This window comes from Corythoichthys intestinalis, chromosome 21, assembly GCF_030265065.1.
Source record: "Corythoichthys intestinalis isolate RoL2023-P3 chromosome 21, ASM3026506v1, whole genome shotgun sequence".
Taxonomy (NCBI): Eukaryota; Metazoa; Chordata; class Actinopteri; order Syngnathiformes; family Syngnathidae; genus Corythoichthys; species Corythoichthys intestinalis.
The window spans coordinates 27,399,617-27,422,976 of record NC_080415.1 but is presented as its reverse complement, the minus strand read 5'-3'; the positions used below and the strand labels follow the sequence as shown (position 1 = coordinate 27,422,976).

The following is a 23,360-nucleotide window of genomic DNA, read 5'->3' as shown; positions in this document are numbered from 1 at the left end:
ATTTTTATACAGAAAATAATTACAGTACATCCGAAACAAATGATTATAACAATATATTTGAGAGAAAAAGCATGTTATTTTGCCTCATTCAAATCTTAATATCTGAACATTTAAATATGTAAACGAAAGTGCAATCACATTTAGGGCTGCAGCTATCGATTATTTTAGTAGTCGATTAATCGATTAATATTTAGTTCGAATAATCGAGTAATTGGATAATACCTGGGGGATACCTGAAACAGTATAAAAAAAATAAATAAATGAGGATCTACAGTGGGGAGAACAAGTATTTGATACACTGCCAATGGATTTTCCCATTGGCAGTGTATCAAATACTTGTTCTCCCTACTGTATGTACAACAAAAAAAACAATTGGATAAGTTACATAGTAAAAGTCCGCTAGCTTAAATGCTATAAAATGCTAACTTTTTTTTTTTTTTTACAATGCTCTTAAAAATGGTTCAGACACATATTCCCACAAAAATGGCTAAATATACCTATAAATTAAAATATGAATGCGTAAAAAAAAAAAAAAAACGTTAGCGCAAACAAAAACTCAGGTTGGTCTTAACAGGGAGCAGCTGGATTCAGCCATGTGAAATGAGGCAGACTAGAGGGCAGTGGATCCACCCAAATCAACAAAGCTAAATGCAAACACTTTCAAAACACAGCATTACAAGGCCACTTTAATTGAACGAATACTCGAAGAAGCAAAATTTTAATTCGAATCTTTTTTTCTAATCGAATACTATAGTTAATCGATTAATCGCTGCAGCACTAATCACATTCGTAAATGAATGGCTTTTTGTTTTTGAAATGTAGATAAACCAATCTATTGTGATAAAACAACAAAATTGCAATAACTACATTAACCATCAAAGTGGAGTCTAAATGTAACTGTAGTCTTGAAACAAATCTGAATAAGGAAAAACATTGCAATAAAATAATGCAAACTGGGTAAACTTGAGAGTAGCTGAGATCTATCGTGACAGGACATCGCTTCAATGATATCTGGCGCCATCTAGCATCGTGAATGGGTATAACGTCTACATCGCCATCGCGGGGATGGCGTGGCTCAGTGGCAGAGTAGTTGTCCCCGAACTCAGAGGTTGTGGGTTCAGTTCTCTCCCCTGATGAACTCGCCTAAGTATCCCATATTGCTTAGTACCCCACATTGGTGCTGCGTCACCAGTAGGTAGATGGTGATGTAGTGTAAAGCGCCTTGAAAGTTGGAAAAGCGCTATATAAGTATAACACCATTTACCATTTAGACTGCGAATATAAAACGACCCCCTCTTTTTCAATCTAATTTCAATGCAAACAACACAGTCTTATATTCGGGCCAATACGGTATAATAAATTCAAATTGATTAGAAACATTTTCTCATAGGACAATATGCCAAACAATTTCACCGAAAAAAACAAAAAAATTAGTGTATTTACTAGTGTATATGTTGAGCTTTCAGTAAATGATACTGTAGCGACTTAACTGTTCTGCCCAAACGCATGATGGGAAGTGGTGCAACCATGACTGTGTGTGGTGGCTGCAAATGCTATATCTTCTCTGCGTTGGGTACACTACAGGGTATTAAGAAAAAGATCAACTCCTGTCATTCCCCCACGTCGCTTCCCACAATATTTATACAGTGCCTGGCAAAAGTATTCAGCCCCCTTGAACCTTGCAACCTTTCGCCACATTTCAGGCTTCAAACAAAGATATAAAATTTTAATTTTTTGTCAAGAATCAACAACAAGTGGGACACAATCGTGAAGTGGAACAAAATTTATTGGATAATTTAAACTTTTTTAACAAATAAAAAACTGAAAAGTGGGGTGTGCAATATTATTCGGCCCCCTTGCGTTAATACTTTGTAGCGCCACCTTTTGCTCCAATTACAGCTGCAAGTCGCTGGGAGTATGTTTCTATCAGTTTTGCACATGGAGAGACTGACATTCTTGCCCATTCTTCCTTGCAAAACAGCTCGAGCTCAGTGAGGTTGGATGGAGAGTGTTTGTGAACAGCAGTCTTCAGCTCTTTCCACAGATTCTCGATTGGATTCAGATCTGGACTATGACTTGGCCATTCTAACACCTGGATACGTTTATTTTTGAACCATTCCATTGTAGATTTGGCTTTATGTTTTGGATCATTGTCCTGTTGGAAGATAAATCTCCGTCCCAGTCTCAGGTCTTGTGCAGATACCAACAGGTTTTCTTCCAGAATGTTCCTGTATTTGGCTGCATCCATCTTCCCGTAAATTTTAACCATCTTCCCTGTCCCTGCTGAAGAAAAGCAGGCCCAAACCATGATGCTGCCACCACCATGTTTGACAGTGGGGATGGTGTGTTCAGTGTGATGAGCTGTGTTTTACGCCAAACATATCGTTTTGCATTGTGGCCAAAAAGTTCAATTTTGGTTTCATCTGACCAGAGCACCTTCTTCCACATGTTTGGTGTGTCTCCCAGGTGGCTTGTGGCAAACTTTAAACGAGACTTTTTATGGATATCTTTGAGAAATGGCTTTCTTCTTGCCACTCTTCCATAAAGGCCAGATTTGTGCAGTGTACGACTGATTGTTGTCCTATGGACAGACTCTCCCACCTCAGCTGTAGATCTCTGCAGTTCATCCAGAGTGATCATGGGCCTCTTGGCTGCATCTCTGATCAGTTTTCTCCTTGTTTGAGAAGAAAGTTTGGAAGGACGGCCGGGTCTTGGTAGATTTGCAGTGGTCTGATGCTCCTTCCATTTCAATATGATGGCTTGCACAGTGCTCCTTGAGATGTTTAAAGCTTGGGAAATCTTTTTGTATCCAAATCCGGCTTTAAACTTCTCCACAACAGTATCTCGGACCTGCCTAGTGTGTTCCTTGGTTTTCATAATGCTCTCTGCACTTTAAACAGAACCCTGAGACTATCACAGAGCAGGTGCATTTATACGGAGACTTGATTACACACAGGTGGATTCTATTTATCATCATCGGTCATTTAGGTCAACACTGGATCATTCAGAGATCCTCACTGAACTTTTGGAGTGAGTTTGCTGCACTGAAAGTAAAGGGGCCGAATAATATTGCACGCCCCACTTTTCAGTTTTTTATTTGTTAAAAAAGTTTAAATTGTCCAATAAATGTTGTTCCACTTCACGATTGTGTCCCACTTGTTGTTGATTCTTGACAAAAAAATTAAATTTCATATCTTTATGTTTGAAGCCTGAAATGTGGCGAAAGGTTGCAAGATTCAAGGGGGCCGAATACTTTTGCAAGACACTGTAGCTGCTGTGGGAGAGATGACGAAGCTTTTGCCAATTAAAAGCACGGTCTCAATGAATGCTTGTATCTACTCCACTCGACACTGCTTTTTATCTCTGTATATAAGTAAAACGGCGCCATTGTAGGCTATTTGCGGCAATGCGTGAATGAGTCGTACCGCAAATGCGTTAATTGTGATAAATATTTTCACGTGATTATTTTTGAAAAATTAATTACCGCCCGTTAAAGCGATAAATTTGTCAGCCCGACATTTAAGTAAACAAAATAAATGCATTTATTTGGGGTGAAATGCATAACTGATGCTACAGCAATCTAACGATATACTGGCAAGCGGGGTGGCCAACCACGGCCACCCCTGGCCACCCTGGTGCCAGACTGATCTGCAGCTACAGGAAGTTATTGCCACAAATGGGGGGGGGGGCACAAAATATTTAAATGTGATGGTTCACTTACTTATTTTTCCACATTCTGTCATTGTTTGCATTCTATCCTCATTGAAATATGAAAACCTATAAATGTTTGGGTGGTTGTAGTTAAAGCAGACGCTGTTTTTTCATCTGTGTGATTTTGACAAGAATCAGATCACATTTGATGGTGATTTTTTGCAAAAATGTGAGAAATTCCAAAAGGTTCAGATACTTCTTCATACCACTGTAAGTCCAAATAGCAATAAAAGAATGGCTGTTCAGGTTGCTACTATAATACGTATTAAAAATTGTTGTTTATTAGAGTCAATTTTTATATTTTTTTCTCAACAAGAGCGCTTCCGATAATACTCTAAGCAAGTGTGCTCAAAGTCCCTAGAGACAAAAAAGTATTTAGAATAGTGGAATGAGATCGGGCGGGGGTCCGCCCGAAGCGTCCTCTCATCTCACGATCTACCACATTTTACTTTTCTTTTCTCCGAGTTAAGAGTTTTTGTGGGGTGAGTCTCTCGGGGCCCTCTCGCTGTTTAACTGAGCAAAGACAGGAAGCAAGCCGTTTGACTAAATGGAAAAAGGTAGTTAAAGCCAGTCCTCACGCGGCCGTCGTGGAGGGAAAAAAAAAATAAAACGCCCGAAGCTGACGGAAGGCATTCTAAATGCAAATGCGCTCGTTTATGTTGCTTACATAACTGGGAACAAGTCCACTTCAACTCACTGACTGCACACGCCACTCATCAAATATACATACATATATGATGACTTCAGTTCAATTTACATGCATATTTCAATCGGTGTTGTGAAATAATCATAATTATTACATCTTTTGTGTTGTTTTGCATGTCCGTCTCACAGCTTCTTTTTTTTTTTGGGTCACTGTATTCATGTTGTGGTTCTTACTTATATTACACTTATTTGTCTTCTAAGAAAAGAAATGTAGTGTGAAGTGCCAATGAACCACACAGTCACATTGTGTGAACTCAAACTGTAAATAAATACATAACACATCTAAAAACAAATCAGAGGCTGTTAGATAGAGGCAGCCAATGTGTAACAGTCCGTCATGGACAATGGTTTTTAACACTTTTACATTGCGGTCGTTGTTAGCAATGGACAGAGTAAAAACTGCCATTGACAGCATACGTATCAAGTTGTACGGTTTCGGCGTAATTTGTTCAAGTGAGCACTGATTTTTAAATGTGTACATCGTTCGTTCAAAAGCTGTACGTCAGGGGTGTCCAAACTTTTTGCAAAGGGGGCCAGATTTGGAGTGGTAAAAATGTGGAGGGCCGACCTTGGCTGACGTCCTTTACGTAGAACAATATATTTAAGGAAATGTTAGCAAGCCATTCTGTGTGTCACATTTGCTTTATTTTTTTTTTTTTAGTGCTGAAACGATGAATCGATTAACTCCAGTATTTGATTAAAGAAAAAAGATTCGAATTAAATTTTGCTGCTTCGAGTATTCGTTTAATTAAAGTGATACACTGCCCTCTAGTCTGCCTCATTTCACATGGCTGAATCCAGCTGCTCCATGTTAAAACCAACATAAGCCAAGTTTTTGTTTGAGCTATTTTTTTTTTTTTTTTAATGCATTCGTAATTTAGTTTATTGGTATATTTAGCAGTTTTTTTTTTTTTTGTGGAAATATGTGTCTGAACCATTTGTCAAGAGCATTGTAAAAAAAAAAAAAGTGTTTTATAGCATTTAAGCTAGCAGACATTTGCTATGCAGGTTAGCCATTGTTCTTTTGTCATTCCTTATTTTTTTAAAACGTTTGACGCTCAGCTCAGGTATTTTAATTTTTCATGTTCCTTATCCGATTACTCGATTATTCGAACTAACTAGTTCATCGATTAATCGACTACTAAAATAATCAATTGCTGCAGCCCTAATTTTTTAAATTAATAATTTCAACAATCTCGCAACTAGCCTTTGTGGCGTTCTCTTTCAACTCTCGGGCTCTTGCGAAATACTGCTATGCAATGTAATAATGTAATAATGCTGCTGTAAAATTAAACTAGCTTGAAGTTGCTTCAATTTCTCGCTTCTCCTAATCTTTTCGTACATGTCAGCGTGTCTTGTTTGGTAATATCGCCTAACATTGAACTATTTAAAAACAGCGCACTGTCTCTTTGCAAATGAGGCAGACACAGCTGTTGCGTATTTGAGCGAAGAAATAGTCCAATTTCCACCTATCCCTAAGGCGTCGGGCGTCGCAGTCAACAGTTTTTGTTGATTGTCGCCATTTTAGAAAACTGGGAGTAAAGGGTCACACGGGGTAATGTTGCTTAGAGTGCTGCTGCCTTTTAGTGGGTAAATGAGGAGCAGCATTTAGTGTGTAAGCTACTTCATATGCTGGTAGCAGTACTTCTGACCAATATATTAAGTCTATGCGGGCCAGATGTTAATGATTATTATGACAGAGGCTGGGGGCCATATGAAATTTGACCGAGGGCCGCATTTGGCCCGCGGGCCAGACTTTGGACATGTCTGCTGTACGTTTTTGTACATTACGTTTTTTTTTTCCTCCTGTTGAAATTCGCCTCCCCAGTCAAGCCGCACGGAAACAGCAACAGCCAAAACAAGTGCCGCTCGGCCGATGCTGCCTCGCGTGTGCCAACCGGGAAGGCGGAACTTCGCGCGTTCTCTTCTTATTTTAACCCTTTGTACGGACTCCATGCTTCAAAAGTTTCAAGAAGACTCACCGAAAACAGGTTGACAATTTATTCATCGACAATGGTCAAAAACAAGGCAAAAACAGACGACGGAGGGAACAATGCTGAATCCAAAGCAAGGTTACATAGCAAATGTTTCCGAGAAGCAAATCTGTCTTATCTCAGTGTCCAGTGTTTTTTAATTCCGTGGGCCGGCCGAAGGTGTGTCCGGGCGTTGCTTTGGGATCATCCCTCTCTGGCTGGTTTCGGGTTGTGCGTGGATGGGATGTGGTTGCCACAGCGACTGACACTGGTCATGACGTCACAAGCGCCTGCTATCAACTTTGTTATCCGGGCTGGCACTACTTGTTTTAGTACAAAGCGCGCTGGTCTTTGTCCTTGTTCGTTTGTCGGGAGGATGATTGCCAGAGTTGGTGCGTCAATCTTGCTCGTGGCGCACGCGTTTTGGGCTTCTGTGATAAGATGGCGTTGTGTATCTATTCTGTTTCTTTAAACTATGGTATGCTATTTATTTTACATTAGGTGTGTTAGAGTAGTGCAGTCCTACAGTGAATATGAGAAATGATACTATTCCCTGATTGATTATATTACGTCTGTTCGAGTAATGCAAACAGTTAGACGGTGCCTACGAGAAACGGTACCATTTTTCCTTTTCCCCCTCATGAGCGCCGATAAGGTGATTCACTTTACTGTGTTCAAAGCCACTGAGTGAAGTCTGCCTAAACTATAGTTAAATGAATGTGTTATACTAATGCAAACAATTATATGGCGTGTGCGAGAACGGTACCTTTTCCCTTCACTTCGTTCGAATTTTGTCACCATTTCGGCAACGAAACAATGTGCGTTACGATGTGTTACTACGTTGGTTGAATGACGCGAGAAAAGTCAGAGACACTGAGAGAGGAGTGTTGTGACGATGTAGCAAACGCGATGCTAGGCTAGATGGCTCCAATATTTCCTGACTGTAGCCGACAGCCTACAATCTACGCCTAGATATCAAATGCTTATAGAACTACATGCAAAATGACAGACGGCGGCGTTAATAAACAGCCGCCATTTTGAAGCAGTAGACTTCTCAGAAAGGCTCTGTTATAGTGAACCTTCCTAACGAAATTAAGTAAGTTTTTTATCTAAAATACTCCTAAATCGGCAAAATCTTGACTTGAATCTATCTTTAAATGATGAAACAGTTTTAAAACGTTAACATGTCGAAAGTAGACAGAAGGGTACTAATGCAAAAACGGTTGCAATTTTAACAACTTTAACAGTTGATTCACAACATTAAACGATTTTTTTTTTTTTTTTTAATGAAAAAAAAAAAACATGAAAGGTAACAGCAGTTACTTTGCCAAGTAACTAATTACTCTTACCTTCGGGTAACAGTCAGTTACTTTTTGGGAGAAGTAATTTGTAACTAATTACTTTTTAAAAGTAAGATTCACAACACAGGTCAGAGATGAAATCTGCAGAATGAAAAGCGACGAAAGCGGAGATTTCATTCTGCCAATTTGTGGCCGAACACAATTTGCCGGCAACTATTGCTGATCACTTCTCACCCTTAGAAAAAGAAATGTTCACTGACTGAAAGATTGCATCGGTAAGTTAATTTTAACAATTGACCTTTTTAATTTATAATTGGACACACTAACGAACTACCTTCAAGTCAAACTGAATTGCGAGCTGAAGTGCCATGAAGTGCAGCCATCAAGACATGATTGAAAAAGCCAAAAGTTCTACTGTTAAATTTTAGTAATCATGATATAGCTGAAGATATTGATTGTTCTTTGATTGCACCAGGTTTTATGTTACAATATTCCCATAAATTCATATTATTTTAAAAATTGAGCTTAATTTTTCTGTCATATTGCATGCTATATACAACGTTGTAAGCATAGGCGGAGTTTGACTTTTGGGGCAAGGGGGGGCACCACATGTTGATGACCCCGAAACGCAGTGTCAGCAATGAAATTAACTTACAAGAATATTTATAATAATAAGTTGAAAATGAGCGTTTTTTTTTTTTTTTTTGTTTCCCATTATTCTTGAGGGTAATTTTAAATCAGGCTGCTGGCAGGACAGCTATACTTTTCACCAAGATCATCATCCATTGAATATGGTGCGCCCGCTGGTGTCATGCCAATGTAGTTACCTCAGTCAAAAATTGTATCCCCTGGGCGGAGCCATATGGAGGTAGAGTTGTGTCTTCATTATTCCATCAAAAAAAAAAAAAAAAAATGCTTCAATCAAAACAAAAAGTTGCCTCAATCAAAATATATTTTTTCAATAAAAAAAAGTCACTTCAATCAAAAAAATGTGTTTGAATGCAAAAATAAATTTGGAAACCCCCTCAAATGCATTTGAAAGCTATTTAAATTTTTTTGTTGTTGTTTTTTTTTGATTGAAGCAACTTTTTTGATTGAAGTAATGTTGTTTTGTGTTTGGGCCACATTTGTCAGGGAAACGCGGGAAGGAAAGTGATGTGGACCCAATTGCAGGGAAACAAAAAGCAGCAAGGCAGGTGGCGGTGAAACACGTTTTAATAACAACTAACCAAAAGCACAAAGTACAACCAAAAGGACTGGGGATCAAAAAAATCAATGTTCAAACCAAAACTTACTTAAATGGAGGGACTGGTCCACGAAGGCTTGGAGAGGTCTTGACTTTGACACAGACATAGACATTGACGATGACGCAACAAGGACTGAATAGAACCTGGGAGCTTATATACACACGCAGACAAAGGGTAATGAGACAATGAGGAACAGATGGGTGACACAGGTGGACGCAGATTGGAGGGAGCGGTACACCAGGTGAAATCAATGGCAATTACAAGGACACACTAGGAGGGAACCAACACAAAACCTAACAACATTTTGGCTAGGACATTTGTGTCTTTGTTATTCAATCAAAAGTTGCTTCATACAAAAAATATATTTTCAAAAGAAAAATCACTTCAATCAAAAAATAAAATTTCAATCATAAAAATACGTTTTTGAATGCGAAAAAATATTTGAGGCTCAAAAATTTGGATTTAAACACGTAATTTTTCATTAAAAAAGTTTCGCAGATTTTAGCCATCCTTTTTGTGTTTGGGCCATATTATGGGTAGGACATATGTGTCTAAATCATTCTATCCCCCAAAAAGTTGCTTCAATCAAAAAAAAAAAAAAAAAAAAAAAAAAATTCAAAGAAAAAATTTGAAAAATAAAATTGCCCTCTCCTATTTTTTTTTTTTTTTTTTTTAATAATATGCAAAGCAAATTACTCTCTAAGGTGCTAGTCACATGATCTGTTCAAAACATTATTTTGACCCATTATTAGAAACTTTTTTTTTTTGTTCATTTCATTCATTTTTGTTGTTTGTTTTCTTGCTTTACAACTTTTTTATATATATAGGAAAGTCAATTACATGCAATGACACTTTTCGGCCACCAGGGGGGGCCTGGCCCCCCCTTAAACTCCGCTTATGGTTGCAAGATTGGTAACCAATTTGTAAGGGCATACGTCACTATTTATAAGATTGCCAACGGCCTCGAGTTGACAGGTATGTGACAGAGATAGAAGGTTAGGCTTGCACAATATATATCATTTGACGTGAGATTGTTTTATTTATTTTTATTTTCTGAACACACAATTTTTGTTTTGATATGACATAGGGATGTCCCGATTGCATATTTTTGCACCAGAGTCCGAGTCACCTGATTTTGAAAATATGCCAATACAGAGTCCCGATCCGACACCAAATTAAAAAAAAAAAAAAAAGTTTTAAACATGTTCTTGTCCCACTGTGCTGCATTCACAACAATAACTTGCTTGTCTTAATTAAAATGCTTCTTTGATTGAGTCCACTCAAATCCACTCACACTTTGATTCTCACACTGCTGAGAACAGCCTCTCATTTACACAATGAGTTGGCACAGCACACTACTGCTAGTATGTAACAAACTAAGCGATGATTGACACATTTGTGCATTTGATCGTAGAGCTACCAAGCTTCTCTAGCAAGATCAAAGCTGTCAACTCAGCAGTAGAAGGGAGAGTGAGAGGCTGTACATGCATGAAGCAGAAAAACATAAAAATATTATATTTTTAAAAAATTAAAAACCTGATCCTTTTCACTTGATTCCGAAATGGCGCGATCGACCGATTTCCGATCACGTGATTAGATCATCCCTAGTTAGCAGCTGTAAAGCTTAACCCTCCCCCACCGGTTATTGCTCATTGTTAGTGAGTCGGCTGAGGAATATTTATAATAATAAGTTGAGGGGAATTCTAAATCAAGCTGCTTATAGGACCGCTATGCTTTTGGCCAAGATCAACGTCCATTGAATATTGTATGCCCGGTGGTGGCTCTATTGAACAATTAACATCTTTATTGGGACAAACGGAAACGCTGCTCACCATTTTGGCGATGCTCTCCCGCATTTCCAGGTCCACATTTCCATCTCTAAGGTGCTAGTCACATGATCTGTTCAAAAAATAATTCGGGCCCATTATAAAAACAAACAAAAAAAAAAAAACTTCATTTCATTCATTTTTGTTGTTTGTTTTATTGCTCTACAACTTTTAGACAACATTTTACCAGCAAAGTCTTTATTTTAAATTCATAGGAAAGGGAATAGGATGCAGTGACATTTTAGGCCACTGGGGGCCTCTCTTAATCTGTACGTATGGTCGTAAATGCTTATATGCCAAAAACACTGTCTTGCCAATGCGAAACAGCTCATTTTTAGAGCAAGTGTGGTTCCTCTAACACAGGGGTGGGCAAACCGGTCCTCGAGGGCCGCAGTGGGTCCTGGTCTTTGTTCCAATTCGATTCCGATTCAGCACAGACAGTTTAACCAATGAGGTTTCGGTGGAAACAAGAAGCACCTGACTGCAATCAACTGATTGCACTTGTAAGAAACCAGATTGGTGAAAAGTTGTCCTCATGATGAGTATGAACAAAAACCCGCACCCACTGCGGCCCTTTGGGGAATAGTTTGCCCACCCCTGGTCTAACACCATCAATGGCAGATATTAATTATTAATTCATATTAATGTTTCTAAACATTTATTTAGTGCTGCAACGATTAATCGATTAACTCGAGTATTCCATTAGAAAAAAAATATTGAAAAAATATTCAAATTAAATTTTGTTGCAAGTATTCGTTTAAATAAAGTGGCGTTGTAATGGTTAATTTTGAAAGTGTTTGCGTGTAGTTTTATTAATTAGGGTGGATAGACTGCCCTCTGGTCTGCCTCTTTTCACATGGCTGAATCCATCTGCTCCCTGTTAAGACCAACGTAAGCTAAGTTTTTGTTTGCACTAATGTTTTTTTAATGCATTCATAATTTAGTTTATAGGTATATTTAGCCGTTTTTTTGCGGGAATATGTGTCCGAACCATTTTTTAAGAGGATTGCTAAAAAAATAAAAATAAAAAAAAAAACTTTAGCATTTTATAGCATCTAAGCTAGCGGCTTTTTCTATGTAAGTTAACCAATTGTTTTTTTGTTGTACATAGATCCTCATTTTTTAAAAAATCATAGTGTTTGAGGCTCAGCTCAGGTATTTTAATTTTTCATGTTCCTTATCCGATTACTCGATTATTCGAACTAACTAGTCAATTGATTAATCAACTAAACTAAAATATTCCAGAGCTGGAGCCCTACATGTATTAGACATTAACGACTACTGCCTGTGTAGAAAAGAATAGTCCAAAATCCATGCAACCACAGGAAGAATACGAAAAGTTGAAATGACCTGTTTGTTGTGTTTTTAGTTCCCGATGATCGGCGAGTTCGGCGAGGATGCCAACTCGTACTGTTCCTTCGAGAGCAAGGAAACGGCGCTGCTGCACTCGGAGAATGACAACTTGCAACAGAGGGTCAACATTCTGACACATGAGGTGGGAAAGCAATCACAAAATTTTAAAAAACAGCTTACAAAAATTTTAATGGTACAATTCTGGCAATCACAACTACTGGCATTTTACTCCGAATAGAATTTTTTTTTCTCCAGTTTTTTTAATTAACAGGATAAAAGAAGAATTTTGTGGATTTTCTTGTACAAACTAGTCAAGGTCCAGCCAATAATCATGGCCAAAAATGTGTACATAATAAAATTGAACCTTCATTCCTCGCTTTTGTAAATTTAAAAAGAAAATCTGCCTTGAACTTGAACCCTGCAATGAAGGGAAAATTGCTGTAATGCCTTGACTTCTAGTTCTGGCACATGCTGTCAGTGGTGTTTTTTAGAGCAGGCGAGGAAATTAAAAAGGACTCCATGCATGTTGGCCTTCCGAAAACATCACATAGAGCAAGTCTCTTAATGAGGGCGCGCTGCAAACAAGGCAAAGCATCCTGGGACGCGTTAAGTGTTGAATGTGATGAACATGTTGAAGCCGCCGAGTGTCCTAAAAGGACCTCCTCTTACACAACGTCTCCCTCGCCGTAGCGCTGGCCTCTTTCTCTTTGTCGTACTTTTTCTGAAAAGTTGGAAAAGTGGAGTAAAAAATGTGGTTTCCATGTACGCCATCTCAGCTGCAGAAGAGGAAGGAACACGAGGAGCAGCTAGAAGATGTGATTCAGGCCTATGAGAAGATCCACATGGAGAAGAGCAACCTCCAGAGGGACCTGGATAAGATGGTGGCACGCTCACTCGGATGGTCTAGGTGCAGAGCTACCCTTGTTTTGACCGTGTGTGTGCGCTTTCAGACTGGTCTGGTGGAGAAGCATGTGGAGCGCATTTTGGGCCTGGAGGCGGCACTACGGCAGCGAGATAATTCTCTGCATAAGCTTAACCTGCAGCTGCACAGCAAGGACATGCAGTACCTCCAGCTACACGCCAGCCCCGATGCACACAGTGAGTGAAGCGAATCCTCAAAATAATTCCTTTTTTTTTTTTAATTCAGTTTTTACAGTGTTCCATTGTTTTGTCAAAATTTGTCTCGAGTTGTGCCAATACTTTTATACAAAATCCACATTTTCTCACCTCTCACAGACGTCCCAGAACTTCTTTTCAAACCAATATTTTGTTCCTTCCTTCCTGTTGTGTCCCAACACTTTTGTCACTTCCAGTACATTGTGCCAATATTGTTGTCTGAACTCCACATTTCCTTTCTTATAGTTTGCACAAGGGCATAGGTTGCATAGGGACGGCAGGGACATAACACTACCAACTTTTCAGAATGCTCAAATTGTCCCCACCAACTTTTAAGCAACCTTATTTGCATTATAAACTGAGTTACATACAGTGGGGCAAATAAGTATTTAGTCAACCACCAATTGTGCAAGTTCTCCTACTTGCAAAGATTAGAGAGGCCTGTAATAGTCACCATGGGTAAACCTCAACCATGAGAGACAGAATGTGGGGAAAAAAACCTGAAAATCACATTGTTTGATTTTTAAAGAATTTATTTGCAAATCATGGTGGAAAATAAGTATTTGGTCAATAACAAAAGTTCATCTCAATACTTTGTTATGTACACTTTGTTGGCAATAACGGAGGCCAAACGTTTTCTGTAACTCTTCACTCTTCGCTTGGTGTAAAGAAATCAACTGTGGGAGCAATTATTAGAAAATAGAAGACATACAAGACCACTGATAATCTCCCTTGATCTGGGGCTCAATGCAAGCTCTCACCCTGTGGCGTCAAAATGATAACAAGAACGGTGAGCAAAAATCCCAGAACCACACGAGGGGACCTAGTGAATGACCTACAGAGAGCTGGGTCCACAGTAACAAAGGCTATATCAGTAACACAATGCGCCGTCAGGGACTCAAATCCTGCACTGCCAGACGTGTCCCCCTGCTGAAGAAAGTACACCAGGCCCGTCTGCGGTTCGCTAGAGAGCATTTGGATGATCCAGAAGAGGACTGGGAGAATGTGTTATGGTCAGATGAAACCAAAATAGAACTTTTTGGGAGAAACACGGGTTCTTGTGTTTGGAGGAGAAAGAATACTGAATTGCATCCGAAGAACACCATACCCACTGTGAAGCATGGGGGTGGAAACGTCATGCTTTGGGGCTGTTTTTCTTCAAAGGCACCAGGACGACTGATCTGTGTAAAGGAAAGAATGAATGGGGCCATGTATCGAGAGATTTTGAGTGAAAATCTCCTTCAGTCAGCATGGGCATTGAAGATGAGATGTGGCTGGGTCTTTCAGCATTACAATGATCCCCAAAACACAGCCAGAGCAACAAAGGAGTGGCTTTGTAAGAAGCATTTCAAGGTCCTGGAGTGGCCTAGTCAGTCTCCAGATCTCAACCCCATAGAAAATCTGTAGGAGGGAGTTGAAAGTCCGTGTTGCCCAACGACAGCCCCAAAACATAGATCTCTAGAGGATCTGCATGGAGGAATGGGGCAAAATACCAGCAACAGTGTGTGAAAAGCTTGTGAAGAGTTACAGAAAACGTTTGGCCTCAGTTATTGCCAACAAACGGTACATAACAAAGGATTGAGATGAACTTTTGGTATTGACCAAATACTTATTTTCCACCATGTTTTGCAAATAAATTCTTTAAAAATCAAACAATGTAATTTTCTGTTTTTTTTCCACATTCTGTCTCTCATGGTTGAGGTTTACCCATGTTGACAATTACAGGCCTGTCTAATATTTTCAAGTAGGATAACCTGCACAATTAGTGCTTGACTAAATACTTATTTGCCCCACTGTATACATTTTCCTACTTTCAAGTGTCTCAACATTTTTGTCCATTTTTTGTTTTTACATTCCCCATGGGTACCCCAAAACTACTTTGGCCAAGAAGTATTAGGCAGACTGCAAAATCCAAACTCTTTGCAAAAACAAAAAAACACGACTGCAAATTGCCACAACAAATTCCATATGCTTTCTAAAAGAAAAAAAAACGAACGCAAACTGCCACAAGATCCCCAAATGTCAAATCTCAAAAATGCAAATTGGCCAAAACATGAGCGCCCAATTGTCACGACACGAAGCGCAAACGGCCGGCAAAACACAAACCGCAAACAGCTCGCAACACGAACCGTAAATAGTTCGCAACATGACTGCAAGAAGCCACAGCACGAATGCAAGTGGACGACCTGGAAGTAGACTACCGTAATTTCTGGACTATAAGGCGCACCTGACTATAAGCCGCCAGCCATCAAATTTGACATGAAAACGGCATTTGTGTATAAATAAGCCGCACTGGACTATAAGCCGCAGTTGTCCTCATTGTATTATGGGATATTTACAACAAAAGATATTAACTGGTAACACTTCATTTGACAATTGCATCATAAGACTGTCATGAAACCAAATGAACCACCATTAAGCTTTGAACCAATTTGGTGCAAAGCCTTATTGTTTTAAAAATCTTCATTTGGCCATCACTGCTCCCTTGGGGGAGACAGTCAACCTCTGCTGCCACCTGCTGTCAACACTGTTGTCATCCAACATTCCTCCTAGCATGCATTGCGGCGCTACAGATGTAAAAACAATCAAAATTCATGTTCTGTCCAAATTATTTCTTCATTTACTGTTCCAATTGTTTCATTAATTTTTAGTTATGGTATTTGGTAACATTTTCTTGGATGGTGGTGTCATAATACTGTCATTAATTATTACACGACACTGTCATAGGTATTATTGAATGCTTGTAATAGATGTTGGTTAGTGTCATCCAGCAAATTATCTCACTTTTGAATGAACGTAAAAGATCTGAGCTGGACATAAATGGAGTTAGTGACATAATATGCAACATGACACATTTTGACATCTGTCATAATTCAGTAATGCCCATGATAGTGTCGTGTCATGTCATAATTATGATGTTCTTATGACAAGTCTTATGATGCCGCTGTCAAACAAAGTGTTACCTATTAACCAAAATAAATCATCAAATAAGCCCCACTGGACTATAAACCGCAGGATTCAAAATGAGGGGAAAAAGTAGCGGCTTATAGTCTGAAAATTAGGGTAAATTTCCCAGTAGACATTGTCACTGAAGGAGATAGTAACTTTTCTCGTAGGCACTGTTTGCATTTTTGTAACACATTTGTTATAATAAAGCATTTACCCATAGTTTAAGGACACAAGCAGACCATACTCCATGCCGTTTGACATAGTGAAGCGGACTGGCTTATCAGCCCTCGCCTGATAAGCATAGGAAAAGATGCCATCATCTCTTCGGTGAGGCCAAGACACCCCGGCCTACTAGAGCAACACCCGAGAACAAGACAAACTAAGTTTGATAGCTCGGCGCCTCTCAAACGTCAAGGCAGGCCCAACCTCCCACCTCAGTTGCCTCATTAACCATGACCTGGCAACGGTGACACACAAACTAAACAGCCCAAACATGCGATAGAAGATTATCCTAAAACACCCCCCCCCCCCCATTCCTGCCCAAAACCCGCCTCGTGAGAGCCTTAAAAAAGACAATGTTTAACTAAGCATTGTCATTTTTTTCTCGGGAACCTTTTGCTGACATGTAATATGGTGACTCTGAATCCTCGCCTGAGTATATTTTCTGTTTGCCTTACCATTTGATCGCTGTCAACCTGAATAAATTGTCAACTTGTGCTTCAAAGCCTTTTTCCAGCTTCTTCAGTAAAAGGGGTTAAGACTAAGGTGTACGCGCGGAGTTTGGCCTTTTGGCTGGGTTGTTGGTGTTTCGCTGGCCCGGGTCGCGAGAGCTTCGCCAGCGCGGATTTGCATTCGTGTTGCGGGCAGTTGGGGTTCGTGTTGTGGCTATTTGCATTCGTGCCGTGGCTATTTGCAATCATGCTTTGAAATATTTTCATTCGTGTTTTTTTCTTTTGCAAAGCGTTTGGAATTGGTGTTCGTATCAGGGCAATTTGCATTTGTGCCTTTTCTTTTTGCTAAGCGTTTGGACTTTGTAATTCGCCTAATACTCCTCGACCACTGTACAAAACTTTAGCCCATACTAGTGCTGCAACAATTAATCGAGTAACTCGAGTATTCGATTAGAAAAAAAAAGATTCGAATTAAATTTTGCTGCTTCGAGTATTCGTTTTATTATGGTGGCGTTTTAATGGTTTATTGTGAAAGTGTTTGCATTCAGTTGTATTGATTTGAGTGGATACACTGCCGTCTAGACTGCGTTATTTCACATGGCTGAATCCAGCTGCTCCATGTTAAAACCAACATAAGCTAAGTGTTTGTTTGAGCAATTTTTTTTTTTTAATGCATTCGTAATTTAGTTTATGGGTGTATTATATTATATATTTAACCGTTTTTTGTGGAAATATCTGTCTGAACCATTTGTTAAGAGCTTTGTGAAAAAAAAAAGTTAGCGTTTTATAGCATTTAAGCTAGTGGAGTTTTGCGATGTAAGTTAGCCAATTGTCCTTTTGTTGTACATAGATCCTCATTTGGTATTTTAATTTTTCATGTTCCTTATCCGATTACTCGATTATTCGACAAACTAGTTCATTGATTAATCGACTACTAAAACAATCGATAGCTGCAGCCCTAGTCCAAACACAACATCCAACACTTTTATCCATTTTTTTTCCCACTTTGCGTTCCGATGCATTTGTCCACATTCCACTTGCTACATTTTTTTTTTGTGGTCCCCAATATTTTACGATCACAGTTTTTGTCCTCGTCTCCCTTCCAGTGTTGGATTGTCCCACCATGACGCTTCAGAGCTCGCGTAGCCTCGACGCTCTGTCCGACCTGAAGGTGCAGCGGTTGGAGGCGGAGCTAGAAGGGGCTAGGCACGAGGCGCAAGGGGCGTGCCAGCGGGAGGAGGAGCTAAAGGTCCAATGTGAACGCCTCAAGGAGGACGTCAGGCAGCTGCAGGGCGGCCAGCGTGACAGGGTGAGGGAAAAAATCATTACGAATGTAACCGTTTTGCATTATAAGCAGGGTTTTTTTTTTGCCTCTTTTGCTTCTTAAACTCATCTAATTCCCTCCTCCAATTTGGCAGGAGATGTCACCGTGCAAGCAGTGCGACGTTGAGTGGATCAAGAAGGTGGGAGACGAGCAGTAAGTGAGGAAGGGGGCGCCATGTCACTTCTCACAAAATAATAGACCAATTTGAAATGAGTCAAAAATAAATTTGAAATTGAAAGAGAAAATTAGAGGTGGCGACGCCCACTAAGTGAAAGCCAACAATGGTTTCAACGGGTAAGAGGATGAAAGTAAAGGATGAGTACGTGTCTTTTCTTTTTCCAGACCGCGGCGATCATTTGGTTTTACTCACCGCTTTCACATCCTCCCACAGAGAGCCCCCCACAAGCCTTCTTGTAATTTCAAGCATTTAAAGTAAACGGCACAACTCTTGAGAATTGATGTTTTGCAATTTTCATGAGCTAATGGGAATTGCTAATGCTGCTTTTTGACATCTTGTAAAACAGTTTTAGAAGACATTAACATTTTTTATTTTCCTCAATCCATATTTTTCACTGTATTTCCTGTAAGGGTAATAATAAATACAAATGTATGTAAAACACAAACTAGAAGGCTATCAAGCGATCACCGTGAAAGAAACGCCGAACCGTACAAATGTAATGCAACGCTTGAAGCATGAAGGTGGAAATACATAATACAAATACAAATAAATGTGCACAAACTCACCGGCGGTGTGTGCCTCTTACGGCAATGTGACCGTGAATTACCGCGACGCCGACTCACTTATATGCACATCCACACCCCTTTCCCGATTGACAGTGGATTAAGCCTTTTGGATAAGATCGTAGATGACGCACAATGGCGTACCGCAAGCAACACGTCACTTCCGCTCATTAATATTCATGACATTAGCTACTGTTGCTAAGTAGGGACAAGCCACCGTTTGTCCCTAATAGGAAATGAATGGAAATCGTGTACGAAGGAGATGTTTACAGAGCTAAACCTAACAATTCTCTCCGAAAATGATGTGCCTGGTGCCAAATTCACTGGAAAAGATGTGGAAGAACATAAAAATGTTCAGTGTTCTGGCGAAAATTCTTGTGAATAAATGTTTAAATCCCAGAATTTTTCATAGATACGGAAAAACACATAAGAGAATGAAAAAAAATTGAATTATCATTTTACACAAATCTCCAAAAATGGGCCAGACAAAAGTATTGGCACCCTCGGCCTAATACTTGGTAGTGCAACCTTTAGACCAGGGGTTTTCAACCCAGTCCTCAAGGCACACTGTGGGTCCTGGTTTTTGTTCCAGCCGATCCAGCAGAGACAGTTGAACCAATGAGGCTTCTGCTAAAACAAGCCACACCTGACTGCAATCAACTGATTGCACTTGTAAAACACCAGATTGGGGAAAAAGTGTTGTCATCTTGTTTGGTAAGAATGAAATCCTGCACCCACAGTGTGCCTTAGTGGAATAGGTTGGGGACCCCTGCTTTAGACTAACTGCGAACAACTGCTTTCGGTATCCATCAATGAGTTTCTTACAATGCTCTGCTAGAATTTTAGACCATTCTTCTTTGACCAAATGCTCCAGGTTTCTGAAATTTGAAGGGTACCTTCTCCAAACTGCCATTTTCAAACTCTCCACAGGTGTTCTATGGGATTCAGTTCTAAACTCATTGCTGGCCACTTTAGAAATCTCCAGTACTTTCGCTCAAACCATTTTCTAGTGATTTTTGAAGTGTGTTTTGGGTCATTGTCCTGCTGGAAGGCCCATGACCTCTGAGGGAGACCCAGCTTTCTCACACTGGGCCCTACATTATGCTGTAAAATTTGTTGGGAGTCTTCAGACTTCATAATGCCATGCACACCGTCAAGCAGTCCAGTGCCAGAGGCATCAAAGCAACCCCAAAACATCAGGGAACCTCCGGCATGTTTGACTGTGAGGACAGTGTTCTTTTCTTTGAAGGCCTCGTTTTTTTCCCTGTAAACTCTGTTGATGACTTTTCCCAAAAAGCTCTACTTTTGTCTCATCTGACCAGAGAACATTCTTCCAAAATGTTTTTGGCTTCCTCAGGTAAGTTTTGGCAAACTCCAGCCTGGCTCTGGGTCAGAAGTGTGGTCTTCCTGGGTTTCGTACTATCGAGTCCCTTTTCATTCAGACGCTGACGGATGGTCAGAGATGACACTGTTGTACCCTCGGACTGCAGGACAGCTTGAACTTGTTTGGATGTTAGTCGAGGTTCTTCATCCACCATCCGGACAATCTGTCGTTGAAATTTCTCGTCAATTTTTCTTTTCCGTCCACATCTAGGGAGGTTAGCCACAGTGCCATGGGCTTTACACTTATTGATGACCGTATGAGCCATAGTGTCTATTAGTGTTGATTTTGATTATGTTATACTATTTCTTCGTTTAGGAGCCTGGTTATCTTCCTTTGCTTATTGTTTGACTGTCTACTTGGGTTTCTAATTGGTAGGTGTGGGCGCGGTTTTAGGTAATCGGCCTTTGACACATTTCAGCTGTTATGCCTACTTCAAATTGGGCTGTCAGAAGGAGCCAAGTCAGTTGGACACACAGAGCGAGGGGGTTAGCTGGCTCAAGCCATATTTTCTGTTGACCGTTGTTTACTGCTGTACGTTATTGTTTAGTTCTGTTTATTTGATTCAGAAACCACAAGTCGTATTGTTTGAATTTTGAGTTGGAATAGACACCTTAAACTTTACGTTCAGTTTATGTTGAATGATTCAACGAGTCATGAAACCCAGAGCCTTCTAAGCCTCTTGGTGGCTATTTCTCAAAAATAGTCCCCACAATTAAAGATGTCCCGATCGATCGGCCAATCGATCGCCTCCAATCACGTTACTTTCAAAGTATCGGAATTGGCAAAAAAATATCGGACATGCCTTTTTTTTAATATATATATATTTGTATTTATTTATTATTATTTAATTGTATTTAACGTTACAGACAAAATGTCTCACACTCATCCAGAGACGTTTTGGCTTAACGTAGGGCTATCAAATTTATTGCGTTAACGGCGGTAATTAATTTTTTAAAATGAATCACGTTAAATAATTAACGCACACGCTGCACGACCCACTCACGCATTGTCGCATTCAATCTATAAAGACGCCGTTTTACCTATAGATAGCGCTAAAAGGCTGCGTGTAATGAGTAGAGAGAATCCGACAGCCTTTGGAGCCATTTCATAAGCCTTAAAATACCTCTCTCAGCAATAAAATAACGTGGGAGGCAATGTGGGGAAGAAACGTAGTAGCTGATAATTTTCTTAACACCCTCTTTTCTTTCCCAACGCAGAGAAGATATATCAATTGGTGCCCCTACGCACAGTCATGGTTGCAATTCCCATCATGCATTCGGGCAGAAGTTAAATGGCTGCAGTATCATTTACTGAAAGCTCAACAAATACACTAGATGGCAATATTTAGTCACAATATACAAAGTCACATTGATCCTTTAAGAATTACAAGTCTTTCTATCCGTGGATCCCTCTCACAGAAAGAATGTTAGTAATGTAAATGCCATCTTGAGGATTTATTGTCATAATAAACAAATACAGTACTTATGTACTGTATGTTGAATGTATATATTCGTCCGAGTTTTAAAAAAAAAAAGCAATCGGATCGGGAAATATCGGGATTGGCAGATACGCAAACTAAAATGATCAGGAGCAAAAAAAAACATGATTGGAACAACCCTACCCACAATGACACTGCGCACAGTAGACGCAGGAACATTCAGGCCTTTGGAGATGGACTTGTAGCCTTGGGATTGCCCGTGCTTCCTCACAATTTTGCTTTTCAAGTCCTCAGACAGTTCTTTGGTCTTCTTTCTTTTCTCAATGTGATACACACAAGGACACAGGACAAAGGTTGAGTCAACTTTAATCCATTTTAACTGGCTGCAAGTGTGATTTCGTTATTGCCACCACCTGTTATGTGCCACCGGTAAGTAACAGGTGCTGTTGATTACACAAATTAGAAAAGGGAGCATCACATGATTTTTTTCGAAGGGTGCTGATTAGGGTTGTTCCGATCATGTTTTTTTGTTCCCGATCCGAACCCGATCGTTTTAGTTTGAGTATCTGCCGATCCCTATATTTCCCGATCCGATTGCTTTTTTTTTTTTGCTCCTGATTCAATTCCAATCATTCCCAATAATTTTTCCCGATCATATACATTTTGGCAATGCATTAAGAAAAAAATGAATAAAACTCAGACGAATATATACATTCAACATACAGTACATAAGTACTGTATTTGTTTATTATGACAAGAAATCCTCAAGATGGCATTTACATTATTAACATTTTTTCTGTGAGAGGGATCCACGGATAGAAAGACTTGTGACTTTGTATATTGTGACTAAATATTGCCATCTAGTGTATTTGTTGAGCTTTCAGTAAATGAGACTGCAGCCATGCCCAAATGCATGATGGGAAGTGGAACCATGACTTTGCGTAGTGCTACCAATTGATACATCTTCTCTGCGTTGGGAAATGCCATAAGGTGTTAAGAAAAAGATCAACTGATACCTTGCTTCCCCACATTGCTTACCATGATATTTCTAATCGTATGGAGAGGGATTGTAAGGCTTTAGCCAATTAAAAAAAAAGGCTCCAAAGGCTGCCAAAATTCATTCTACTCATTTTACGCTGCCTTTTATCTCTCTATATAGGTAAAACGGCGCCATTACAGATTAAGCGCGACAATGCGTGAGTGGGTCGTGCAGCGCATGCATTAATTGCGTTACATATTTTAACGTGATACATTTTTAAAAAAAATTATCACCAATATCGGGATAAATTTGATAACCCTACCTTAAGCCTAAACTAAAGACTATTCATGAGTGTAACATATTATGTCTGTAACGTTAAATACAATTAGAAAATGATTTAATTAAAAAAAAAAAAAAAGTAAAAAAAGGCATGGCCGATATTTTTTTGCCGATTCCGATACTTTGAAAATGACGTTCCCGATTGGTCATGACATCTCTATTGCTGATACTTTTGTCCGGCCCATTTTTGGAGTTTTGTGTAAAATGATAGATTTTTTTTTTTTCATTCTCTTTCGTGTTTTTTCATTGCAAGCAAAATAAATGAAGATATTACTACCAAAGCATTTGTAATTGCAATTATTT

General features: G+C 39.5%; 1 protein-coding gene across 1 annotated transcript in view; it reads left to right on the top strand.

Moving 5' to 3' along the window:
- Positions 1–23,360, top strand: part of tbkbp1 (TBK1 binding protein 1) — a 79,779-nt gene that overhangs the window by 40,236 nt on the left and 16,183 nt on the right. The window contains exons 3-7 of the mRNA XM_057825672.1: positions 12,133–12,258; positions 12,893–12,997; positions 13,067–13,214; positions 17,959–18,161; positions 18,271–18,329. Of these exons, the coding sequence (XP_057681655.1) occupies positions 12,133–12,258; positions 12,893–12,997; positions 13,067–13,214; positions 17,959–18,161; positions 18,271–18,329 (641 nt within the window). The remainder of the gene's footprint in view (positions 1–12,132; positions 12,259–12,892; positions 12,998–13,066; positions 13,215–17,958; positions 18,162–18,270; positions 18,330–23,360) is intronic.